Here is a 10,829-nt window from a genome sequence, read left to right as displayed (position 1 = left end):
CAGTCCAGTATGAGTGCCCAGACGACTCCCGCCGAGCCTACGACCGCCAAGCGCGCCGTCGAGCAGTTCGACCAAGAATTCCAGCGCTACACGACCAAGGAGGTGGGTGAATGCAGCTCTAAATCCCTATTATTGCAGCTAAAACCAATGATTTATACGTTTTATTTCCTATAGTCCGGCAAGAGTGCGCGTGCTGTGGCCATGGCTCGTGCCGAGTTAGCGAAGTACAATGCACTGGTGTTCCAGGACAAGAAGTTAGAAGAGGCTGGAATCAAGAAAGGTCGACTGTCTCCGGAGCTGCGCGAAGCTTACGAGAAGAAAATTAAAAACCTGGAGGATGCACTGGACACGTTCCACCGCTCCGTGGCCGGCTACAACCGCACCAAGGCCATCTTAAGCTTCGTGCTGCTCGTGGCCTTTGCACTAATGATGTTCTTCCAGCCATGGGCTAAACACTTTGAGAACCCCAAGGACCTGACGTACGACGAATACGCGGCACTCGAAGAGGAACCGACAGAGACGATCAAGGAGACAGCGGAAGCCGCTGGTCTCAGCGACGAGCTGTAAGTCTCTGTTTCTCCTTTATAGACTTACTACTGAATGTAGCACTGATCTCAGGTAGAATGAGATCGATAGACATTGAATCCACTGACTACGTTACCCCATCAACTTTAATAATTTACTTACACGCGTCATTTATGCGCCGTTGGCGCGCTGCATGAGCTGCAGACTCACGGAGCCCGACATTGTGCCGGTGTGTCGTCCGCCTTCGGCGAGTTCCACGACAAAATTGTTGAGTTTCTGGATCCCATCGGACGCGTCGTCGCTGTCGTTGTTTGAAGCTTGCGGGATGCAGATCACGCCCTGGCCGAAGCACGGGCCTTGAGTACCGGCGTGTACCTTGATCGCCACGTGCATGTTGCCTGTTGGTCGTGCGAACGTGGTGTGTGTGATGCCGTCGCGTACGAAGTCACTCCATTTGACATGAGCCACGTTGGTCTTGCACAGCAATCGTTCCGTGTTTTCCAGGTACACTCCACCGCTCATCGAGTCCGCCAGCTCAAGTAATTTACGCTGTGCCGAGAAAATATCTTCGGACGGCAGTGGGAAGACGATCGTGACCATTACTTGGTGTCCATGGCGATCAAAGCTCGAGAATCGCTGGTCCAGATCAATGGAGTTGCCGAATGAAGTAAGAGGGAAGTCCGCCTCCGTCTCTGGCTGCCATGAAATGCTGCTCAACTCAATTCGTAGCTGACACTCGAGTACACCGCTGACGTCCTGCATTCGCTGTAGTTTCTTGTTCGCAAGCTCCGTCTCAATCGGTAAGAAGTCACGGTTTACAAGAGCTTGGAACACTGCGAGCACGGGCTTGTGATCGGAGCAATTGATTTCTTCGCACGACGCGTACACAGCACACCGCAGTCGATGACGCATATCTGGCTGGGAGAAGAACAGGATTCGATCTGTGTAGGACGGGACTCGCATGCCGTGGCCTTCTACGGCGGTCGTATAACACTCTGATAGCTCCTCCATAGGCCAATTGCCCGCGTCGAGGTTCAACGCCTTCCCACGTACACGCCGGAATGTAGGCGGGAAGGCAATCTTGGCCTCTCGGAAGCCGTAAAAGATCTGCCCGTCTTGCATACCAGTCCGCAGTTCATCATGTGCTAGTATGTCGTCCCATACAAACTGATCGTCGTCCACTAGCTCATTGTCTGCTGAGTATCGAACGCTGTTGCTGCTGCCATTGGACGAAGCAAACATCGACGAAGTGCTTTTAACACTGCGCTCCAACATGCTGACGTCCAGTTCGTTGCTGTCTCTATCACTGCCGGTACCTAGAGAGCTACCGAGTCCGAAAGAGCTGCTTAGACCACGACTTCCCATGGGACTCCATCGTTTGCCCAGGAGTCCGCGACGCAAGCTCCGATTCCGCTTAATCGGTGCTGGTCTTGCCGTCTCACATTGCCGTACTTTTGATACCAGCTCCAGGATGGTGTTTGCAGTCGCATCCCGCTGTGTTAACCTGTAATTGAGATCACCTAGAACAAAGCTGTGGTGGTGCACGTGCGGGAACTCGAAGCCCACGTCCTCTAGATTCAGATGCAGCTCCTTCAGAATATCTTGCGAGTCACGATTCCTTCGACGCACCTTTGACTTTCCCTGTAACAAGAAAGCAGTCAGTCAGTCAGTCAGTCAGTCAGTCAGTCAGTCAGCATACAATAATACAGCACACACCATGCCTGGTTACCTTGGGATCTGAGGACAAATGACACGCTACAAAAGCAAACGAAGTGTCGTAATACCGGAATGCGAAGCCAACTGCGCCTTTGTTGGATGCTCGACCCAGTACCAGCGATTTACCAACGTTGACTTCTTGTTGCACCACTGGGGGCATGTAGAAGGCGCCGTTGTCCACATCTGAGGACTTGATGAACACGGTGATGGCGATGTGGCCATGATAACCCAATGACGTGTTCTTGCTGCCAATCTCGCGGTTGAACTGATGAAATTTCGATGCTCTGCGGGCAGGTCCACTGGTTGCAGGTCGTGGTCGTCCACCTTCAAGATGCTGGCGAATCAAACTGCGAGTGTTTGTCAAGTGCAGACATTCCTGGAGTCCAATGACGTAGATGTCGTGTCCAAGCGGGATCCACTTGTCCAGTTGAGCGGGGGTGAGTCTGGCTTCACCCATGTTGAAAGTAGACACAAAGATGTTGGCAGGTTTACGGTAGTGTTTGACCAGACTGTGATCTGTGCCCGTGTCCATCGTCGGGAACGACGGAGAAGTCACGAACTTGTGCGTTGGAGAGATGGACGTTTTACACGAGACAATTCTGTACAGCTTGGTGAGCAGTCCTCCGTAGATAATAGCAGTCGCCAAGCCCTGTGTACACACTGTCACTTGCATCAAAAGTGCCACCGCAAACCTTGACGAGCCCAATTCATCGTCAAAAACTGCAAAAAAAAAAAAAATAAAGTCAATAAACAACATAAAAAATCAATCATACCATACACTTACGTCGAAATACCGTGCTGGGTGTCCATAGCACAATAAAGGCAGCAATGTAGATCCGCAGCTTGGACGTGATGAGTGCCCAGGACTCTTGAGCGTCCAAATTGGCGTCTCGAAAGTCTCGTGAGATGCGGTTGTGCGTAACCCAAAGGATGACGCTAATGTAGAGAATCGCTATGACCACGAACAGATAGAAGGCCCAGAACTGCTTGGCACGCGACTCGACCCAGCAGTAGAACGTGGCGTCTCCGAACATTCTGGCGGCGTAGAGCGCCACGCTGCAGGCCACAGCAGGCACGATGGCCAGTAGAACGTAGAGTTTAAACCTGCTCTTGAGTCTCGCTTCGCTGTCTCTGTGTACGATCTTCCGATAGAAACAATGCGCGATTGCAGCATTCCAGAAGACCGACATGAGGCCGAAGACATGCAGCGCGAAGGCTTGTACGTTGCAAACCGCAGTGACGTTCGTAGAGTCCGTTAACGGGTTTCCGAACATCTTTGGGAAGGCTAAACCCGCATCCAGCACCGAGAGCACGACCACCATCTTCTGCACCATTGAGACACCACTGTGCAGTCGAGCGGAGACGTAGTGGTGCCGCAGGATGTACAGACAACCGACCAGCGAGACCCCGCAGCAGCTCAAGATGACCGCGTGCAGCACGTCCAGCTGCGACTCCGAGAGCCCCGAGTGCTCGTCCTGCAGCGATCGGAAGCTCATGTGGTCAAGCACCACAATGTTAACGGAGCCCGTGGCCCAATAGCTTGATGGTCTTGTATCTCTGGGCTGATTCTGATGTGGACTTGGGCTAGCTAATGCAACCAGAGACTCGTTCGCAGACGAACTGTGTGCATGACTGTAGAGAGCGGGAATGCGGTTGCTTATTTCCTAAGATAGCTGGTGGATATTCCGATTTTGCATGGCGCTTGAAATAGAGGCTTAGGAGATATGGATAGCGGTGCGATATATCGACGTCTGCTTGCCCCGGCCCATCTACGTCTGGTAGACTAAGGTTTCAGAAGAGATACATAGGTGGGACTCACGAGGATTCACTCGAACGTTGCAGCCTTGCAAGTCGCAAGCACCGCACGTTGGAGTTCATGAAGCTGCAGGCCCGTGGAATGCCATGGGCGCAAGGATGTTGGACCGCAGGTTGCCATAACTAGTGTGTAATCTGCCATGGCTGTTACAGCTATGCGTGTCAAGTGAAGGGATCAATTATCTTAAGAGATAATCGCCAGCGACCCGCGATGGCAACAACGAACGATGCAGTTCTTCAAGAGCTTCTTGCTCTCAGCTCTATGAATTAAAGTCTTGCACTGTGCGTTTTTCAACACTCTCAACGCCATGAAGCCCAGCAGCATTGCATCGACTTGATGCGGAGCACACGTCCCGTGTGCCTTGCGCTGACCAGAGAGTTCCGTCTCTGCCTTGACACGACGTGTACCCTTATGTAACCAGGTTACACTTTTAGAAAAACGTACCCTCCCATAACGACTGCTTCGCCGATATGATCCCATTCATCTTCTGGCGCGTGGGGTTGGCGCTCCTGGCGACCCTGGCCGCCTTCTTCCTCTCTCGCCCGGTCATTGAACTGCTGCTCAATGCCATCCGCTCCCGTCTCGACAAGCGCGTGCGGTGCGAGCCTCAATGCTTTGAAATTATTAAGAGAAAAAATGTCAAATTGAGTTTTTCTAATACACATTATTATCGTCTAGATGGATCGCGGACGTACAGCACTACATGCTGACATATCTATGGTGGTTCTTGTTCCTGATACTGGTGCGCGATGTGATCGCCCGGTACATTCTGGACCTTGGAAGCGAGAAGGACGAGGTGATGCAGTACCTAAGCTACCTCGTAGCAATCCCGCTCGTGCTCGGTACCTTCGCTATGCGTAAAGTCGTCACCAATGTACGCGAATGCAAAAGTTTAGAACCAGTGATATACGCCGATTCTCACTTACATTCGTGTATAGCTCTTTGTCCGGTACTTCAAATGGGACCGCAGCTCGTCGAACTACGACGCACGGATCTTCGTCATCACCGAATCCATCAAGTTCGTGTGCGTTGTCTTCATCCTGATCGAGATTTTTTACATTTTCTTCCTATCCAACTCGTTCATGCGCTACGTGCTCGTCGTGGGGTTTCTGAGCGTTGAACTAGTCGCTGTTCTCTCAGGCTTCACCGTGGTGAGTACAATCTCACACATGTCCTTGAATGGTTAGTGGAACTAATGAAGCAATGTGTTCATCCTGTTATTATCAGCTGAAAAATGTAGCAACAGGATTGTTCCTCATCTTTGCAGAGCCTTTCCGGACTGGCAGTGAGGTCAAAGTGCGACGAATGTTGGGCTTTATCGAGCGGGTATCGCTTGCAAGGACGATTATGCGACGAACTGACGGATCGCGGATATTTGTGCCGAATGGCATCTTCGCTGACAGTTACCAGACCAGTGGCAACGCTCTCGAGGCGCATACGCACTCTCTCATGCTGCGTCTACACCCAACTACACCTGCTCAAAAGATGAAGGAACTTGTGCAGGAGTTGCAGGCTGTCTTGCCAGCGTATGCGCTGACAACTGAAGCTCTTTCAGCGCTACGAAGAGATCGATGTGAGGCTTTTCATAGGTCCAGCAGTGCGAGCAGCAACACCAGTGCAGAGAGCGGCGACAGCATTTTGGGTGACCGGCAGCGATCAACTGCAACCAGTGACGCTAACACCGGCACGCCACGTACGCGTGGTCGGTCAAGTGCGACCTCCAGTGCGTTCGATGCGACTGGCCGACCGATTGCACCGCCACCACCACCCGTGCGTGTTGAGCTCCACGCAATGTTCACGGTCAAAGTGATTGTCCTAATGGATCGTGAACGCTTCAACTCACTTGAAGCTGCTAAAACGGAGGTGAGTTAGTGTTCTTGACTGCAAACATACCAGGAATTATCACTTATTCTTCGTTCCTAGGTGAATCTCGCCATCATCGACACAATCCAGCGGCTTGGAGTCAATGCGTTGCCAACAGGCCGCGGATTATAACATTAGTGCTAATTTATACAAGGTCGGCACGGTCACCGTGGGGTCGCCGCTGTCGTAACATATTGCGCTCACTGAAGACTCGCCGCCCGATTGGTTCACTGGCTTGCGTTGCTCGCCCTCGTTGACGAATCCTCACCAGCTCTGGTAGTGGCGCAGAGCTATAACTTGAGTGTCGCTCGGTTAAGTCAGGTACTTCAGTTCCTACGGTAGACGGAGGAATTGAAGCACGCGGACCAGTGTTGCCTTCTTCTCCGAACAAACTCAGCTTGAGTTTAGTCACCAGCTCCGTAATCTGAAGCACGATCTAACCAAAAGCAACGTAAGTCTTTATCGTATTGAGAAGCCACCGCAAAGACAACGAACCTCGGTTTTCTCAGCCAGAAGCCCCTTTATGTGCCGCTCTTGAGAGTAATAGACAACATGGACAAGATATGGCGCCTCAATGCTGATCCAGAAGCGACCTGGCGACTGCGTTTCTTCGATCGTAAGTTGCTTGCTGTGCTCGTAAACGTTCATCATATCCCAACCACCTTTTGGCTTCTCGAGTCCCAGCACGTCGCCCTTCGTATTCGTTCGACGATCAAGCATGTGCTGCGTCAGGAAATTATCCAGTTCCTGGATGAAAATTCGCAGCGCTGTCGACGGTGTCGAGTGACTCAGATGCACTGGAATGACGCAACGTCTATCAAGACTCTTGCTTTGCACTGTCACCGAGTTCTCCAGCATAATACTATTTGGAATGTAGGCCAACCCCTTGTCGTATTGACGCAGTGAAAACCCCTGCAGAAATAATCGCTCCACCACTCCTTCATGGCCTTGGAAAGACACATGAAGGCCGTTCTTGATCTGCTCGTCTTGCAGCGTCATTAACCCGCCCATAATATTTTTCAACTACAATAATTATAACAAGCATCAGCTTTAAAACTTATGAAACTCTCACAATACAGTCAAACTTACCCACGAGTGAGCACCGAATACAAATACGAACTCCACCATGATCACAGCTACTGTGGACACCTGTCCCGACTCGAAGTCCGTGAACCGTCCGATCTCGTCAATAATACACGTAGACACCACCGCAGCCACCAGTAAAACTTTAATAACCTGCCAAATAGACACATGAGCAACCACAACAATAAAACTACAAGCACTGCCCAACCTACCCCAATGCCCTCGGTAATGATCATGACTCTGCTGTAATCATCATCGTCTTTTGATACTGTTCGACTCCAGCCTTGCACGCGGACGATACCCCACGTGACGTAGTTACAGAAGCAAATGACGACCCATACCAGCGGAGGCCCTAGAAGTAGAGTGATGATACCTTGAAGAGAACCCGCTTCCATGTCCAGTAGATTCTCCAGGTCCATCACGAAGGCCGAGAACCAGGCCAGTAGAACGAAAACTACCCAAGATAGAGGCCGCAGTAGCATCTTCTCGAACTCCCGAAGCCAGACGAAGAGCGCTGGAAGAATTCGGCGGGCCACGCGAAGGGAGAATCGCACGACCTCCACGCGAAGCACGTAGGACGCCGCGAGCAGAGCAAGGCCCAGAAACACCCGCCATTGCTCGCTTGACGGTGTGGAAGCCACCGCTGCAGGAGACACCGCTGGCGCGACCGTGTCGATCACGGGTTCCTGCACGAGCGACGTATTGGCCACACTACTGTTGCTCATTGTCGTGTTCTATGAGACTAGAAATACAGACGATCCCCTCGATAGTAATCCCTAGAAATGGAATACTCCCTCAATAGCAATATATTAGCGGTTATTATCCCCTCAGTTGTAAAATGGAATAATCTGAAGTCAAGAATTCCTATTCTGGGGTGCTTAGATATGGGAACAGTCATAACTGCATAGGATATCCCAAGGAATCTAGCAAAGACTTTTGGTGCTTGTGTCCTTGCTTCCTTCCAAGTTCTTCACGAAGCGTGCGTTGCATTTCTAGCAATCCACTCATCGATCTATCCGATACTCCAATTGCACCTGCACGGCGAGAAGCTTACCAATCCACATGAGATGCTCTTTAATTGCTTCTAGCTCAACGTCCTCCTCAATACTACGCTCCATATCATCCTCGCCCGGGTGTGGAATCTTCTGCAGTAGTGTTCTCGTCCAGCGGGTTCAGAAGCTCGTTCACGGACATTGGATCCTTAGCGTGCAGGCACGATAACATCGTCGCAAGCACAGCGGACATTGGATCCTTAGCGTGCAGGCACGATAACATCGTCGCAAGCACAGCGGACATTGTATCATCTTCGTCTGAATCTTCGTAGACGCAATTGCAGTAGTCTTAATGCCCAGTTTTCATGAATCGTTGTAATGGCAAGTGAACACTTCGAGTAAAAGAGCCAAGTTGACACCCTGCTTTTTTTCAAAATTAAAATTTATTCACTTATTTATTACTTAAGTATAATAGTTTTCAGAGCTACGTGAACTAAATAATTCCTGTACAGTGTCAGCGGAGCTATCTACCTAAGTGGTTCGGTGCCGTTGTCACGCTCAATGTCGTTGACGCTTGGCAACCATGAACTGGCGCGGTAAGCGGATGCCGAATTTGACCATATTCTTGCGCTTGCGTAGATCGATGAGCCGACGCGATACCTGGGTAACACGAGCACGCAGCGTGCTCTCATCTAGGTAGCTCTCTCGTGAGGTCGCAGCCTCAAAGATAATTCGTTCTACCTTGAGCGCCAACGTGAACGTCTTGGCGCTCCAGTTGGTGTTTTGCTCCACGTGAGTGAGCACCTCGTGCGGTTGGTGGTTGCGCAGCATACGGTCGATGTTCACCACGTTCTTCCAGCGCTGTGTGCGAAGGTCCTGACCAATCTGCAGCCAACTATTGTCGAAGTAGCGTGCGTCGTGCGCCATCGGTACAGTCACGTTCAACGCGAAACTCATGGTTATTGTAACGTGGGTGTAGCTGCTCAGTCACGTCCTAAGAAGCGAAGAAAATGGAAAATGAACCAGGCAGCATTGAAGCCGACGGTGTCAAACATATAGTCGGCGCTGAGCTATTCGTGCGTCGCCGTGCACCAAGATGGCAGCGTTTCTGGCAGACCGCGGCGGTTTTCTCCCATTGGCTGACGTCTTCAACAGCGCTTGGCTCACAGCATGACCGCGTGCGTGTCTAAACGGGGGGATGGCGTGTTAAAAGCGAGCGCTGCGCGACGGTGTGAGTCCCGCAAGGCGACAACCGATCCTGAGACAAAAACGCTTTGTTCGTTTACGAGAGCACAAGGTATGGGCTATAGATGCCATAACTTATGGCATCTGCGTCGTCGGGTGCATAAGCATCGGACAGAGGTTTGCAACAACCGAGGTAGGTTATATGGCACGGATCTTGCATTTCTCACTCTAGGCTCTCATTTCGAATGAGAGTCCTCATGCAGCAAAGACCCGAGTGGGTGGCAAGTCTCCGGCGGCAGCAGTGTGATACGGTTGAGCTTGAGGCTTCACCCTCACGCATGGCGTAAGACGCAGGTCAAAAGAGTTTCGTTCGCGTTGCTGCACGCAGGATGCGAAATTAAAAATAAGGCAACTACATGTATAACTTGAAGTGCGAGAGTTTCAGATTTGGATACCTCAGTTGGATTTGCCTCCTACCGTTCGCAACTTCGCCGCTGCTGCGAGCGCTGTTCGCAGTAGCTTAATGTCGTGTAGTCGAGGGGCTAAAACGATGTCCCAACGTGTCTAATAGATCGCTGATCACTCGTACAGACCTGTCACAGCACCAAATCTCTCCTTGGAGCCGCGTATTTTGAGGTTTCATAAATAATATGCCAAAGACACGCACATAGTGTGTCTTTCTAGTCTAGACACGACGATGCGCAGTCTTAGCATCTTGGTCTTAGCAGCTAAGATCAATCTGGAATCTGAAATAAAATATTTACCCCAACTTGGAAATGCACAATATACTTTAAAGGTTATCACTAACAATACATTTTGAAAGATAAAGAAATACGCAGCTATAGCAAACTACCTGAGCTTAACCCTGCGTTTGCTCAAGCAAATCTCCCATTTCCCAGATCATGACGGCGCCTTCGGAGCCGACAGTGACTATCTTCTTTCGATCGGGTGAAATCTTGACAGCATTGATAGCCTCAATATGACCTCGACCAATTGCAACCGTCTCACCATTGTCATAGTGCCAGAGTCTGAGCATTCCGTCACGCCCACCCGTCACGAATAGTGTCCCGCTGTGCTCGATGTCCATAGCCAACATCTCATGGTCCGCAGCTTCTTCCAAAAATCGGATCGCTTCTCCATCGTACGCGTCAAAGTACGTGATGCGTCTGTCCGAGCCGTAGGTGAGCAATTGACTCTCGTCCGGATGATACAACACTCGACAGAACTCAGTGGAGGCAAACATGGCTTGAATTCGCACGAACGTCTCAAGGTTCCAGACAATACAAGAGCCGTCCGAAGACGCGCTCACACAGGCGGTACAGTTTTGTGTCACTTGAATAGCACTCACAGGACCACGGTGCTCTTTAAGAGACGCTTCCATTGTCTGTCTGGACGGAGTGATGCGCCACATACGCACACGCCCGTCCTTGCCTCCAGTCAATAGTCTCCACTCGCCAGATGAAGAAAAAGTCGACGCAGAGGAGAACGGTGTTCGCATCGCTATGGCCGTCACAGACTCGTTATGAGCGTCTTGAATGCAGGGCTCCCGATTATGCATTGTTATTTATCGGGAGCTTCGACGTCGGATAAATGATGACATCGTGTAGCTAGTAGTGCTTCATAAATTATGTCATAACTAAGTAGCAACA

The 10,829-nt window shown here is 50.9% G+C and overlaps 7 protein-coding genes across 14 annotated transcripts; 2 read left to right on the top strand and 5 right to left on the bottom strand.

Moving 5' to 3' along the window:
• Positions 1-726, top strand: PPTG_10839 (hypothetical protein). The gene is made up of 2 exons (XM_008906310.1): positions 1-102; positions 175-726. Exons 1-2 carry the CDS (start codon positions 10-12, stop codon positions 565-567), a joined length of 486 nt encoding a protein of 161 aa, XP_008904558.1. The 5' UTR covers positions 1-9; the 3' UTR covers positions 568-726.
• Positions 516-3,895, bottom strand: PPTG_10838. 2 transcript variants are annotated; one of them, XM_008906308.1, is made up of 3 exons: positions 3,026-3,895; positions 2,255-2,961; positions 516-2,166 (listed from the first exon to the last, which is right to left on the bottom strand). In XM_008906308.1, exons 1-3 carry the CDS (start codon positions 3,735-3,737, stop codon positions 697-699), a joined length of 2,889 nt encoding a protein of 962 aa, XP_008904556.1. In that variant the 5' UTR covers positions 3,738-3,895; the 3' UTR covers positions 516-696. The 2 variants fall into 2 exon arrangements, with proteins under 2 accessions (XP_008904556.1, XP_008904557.1); XM_008906309.1 differs by lacking the exon at positions 3,026-3,895 and having other exon boundaries at positions 2,255-3,007.
• A 469-nt stretch (positions 3,896-4,364) lies between these two features.
• PPTG_10837 (hypothetical protein) lies at positions 4,365-7,013 on the top strand. 6 transcript variants are annotated; one of them, XM_008906303.1, is made up of 6 exons: positions 4,365-4,655; positions 4,736-4,931; positions 4,996-5,208; positions 5,285-5,920; positions 5,981-6,371; positions 6,468-6,833. In XM_008906303.1, exons 1-5 carry the CDS (start codon positions 4,528-4,530, stop codon positions 6,050-6,052), a joined length of 1,245 nt encoding a protein of 414 aa, XP_008904551.1. In that variant the 5' UTR covers positions 4,365-4,527; the 3' UTR covers positions 6,053-6,371; positions 6,468-6,833. The 6 variants fall into 6 exon arrangements, with proteins under 6 accessions (XP_008904551.1, XP_008904550.1, XP_008904553.1 ...); XM_008906302.1 differs by having other exon boundaries at positions 5,981-7,013; XM_008906305.1 differs by having other exon boundaries at positions 5,285-6,371.
• PPTG_10836 lies at positions 4,696-7,741 on the bottom strand. 2 transcript variants are annotated; one of them, XM_008906300.1, is made up of 4 exons: positions 7,216-7,741; positions 7,010-7,156; positions 6,416-6,943; positions 4,696-6,356 (listed from the first exon to the last, which is right to left on the bottom strand). In XM_008906300.1, exons 1-4 carry the CDS (start codon positions 7,726-7,728, stop codon positions 6,066-6,068), a joined length of 1,479 nt encoding a protein of 492 aa, XP_008904548.1. In that variant the 5' UTR covers positions 7,729-7,741; the 3' UTR covers positions 4,696-6,065. The 2 variants fall into 2 exon arrangements, with proteins under 2 accessions (XP_008904548.1, XP_008904549.1); XM_008906301.1 differs by having other exon boundaries at positions 4,696-6,943.
• A 381-nt stretch (positions 7,742-8,122) lies between these two features.
• On the bottom strand, positions 8,123-8,248 carry PPTG_22795 (hypothetical protein; the record flags this gene model as incomplete). The annotated part of the gene is made up of 1 exon (XM_008906299.1): positions 8,123-8,248. One exon carries the CDS (start codon positions 8,246-8,248, stop codon positions 8,123-8,125), a length of 126 nt encoding a protein of 41 aa, XP_008904547.1.
• Positions 8,249-8,443: 195 nt separating this feature from the next.
• Positions 8,444-8,992, bottom strand: PPTG_10835 (hypothetical protein). Its single transcript, XM_008906298.1, has one exon. The coding sequence runs from the start codon at positions 8,950-8,952 to the stop codon at positions 8,554-8,556; it is 399 nt and encodes a 132-aa protein (XP_008904546.1). The 5' UTR covers positions 8,953-8,992; the 3' UTR covers positions 8,444-8,553.
• Positions 8,993-10,039: 1,047 nt separating this feature from the next.
• PPTG_10834 (hypothetical protein) lies at positions 10,040-10,738 on the bottom strand (the record flags this gene model as incomplete). The annotated part of the gene is made up of 1 exon (XM_008906297.1): positions 10,040-10,738. The coding sequence occupies one exon, from the start codon at positions 10,736-10,738 to the stop codon at positions 10,040-10,042; it is 699 nt and encodes a 232-aa protein (XP_008904545.1).
• Positions 10,739-10,829: the final 91 nt, after the last annotated feature.

The sequence above is a fragment of the Phytophthora parasitica genome (genome assembly GCF_000247585.1).
Source record: "Phytophthora parasitica INRA-310 unplaced genomic scaffold supercont2.23, whole genome shotgun sequence".
Taxonomy (NCBI): Eukaryota; Oomycota; class Peronosporomycetes; order Peronosporales; family Peronosporaceae; genus Phytophthora; species Phytophthora nicotianae.
Note: the sequence above shows the minus strand (reverse complement) of the source record. Positions and strands in the feature narration are given on the sequence as shown.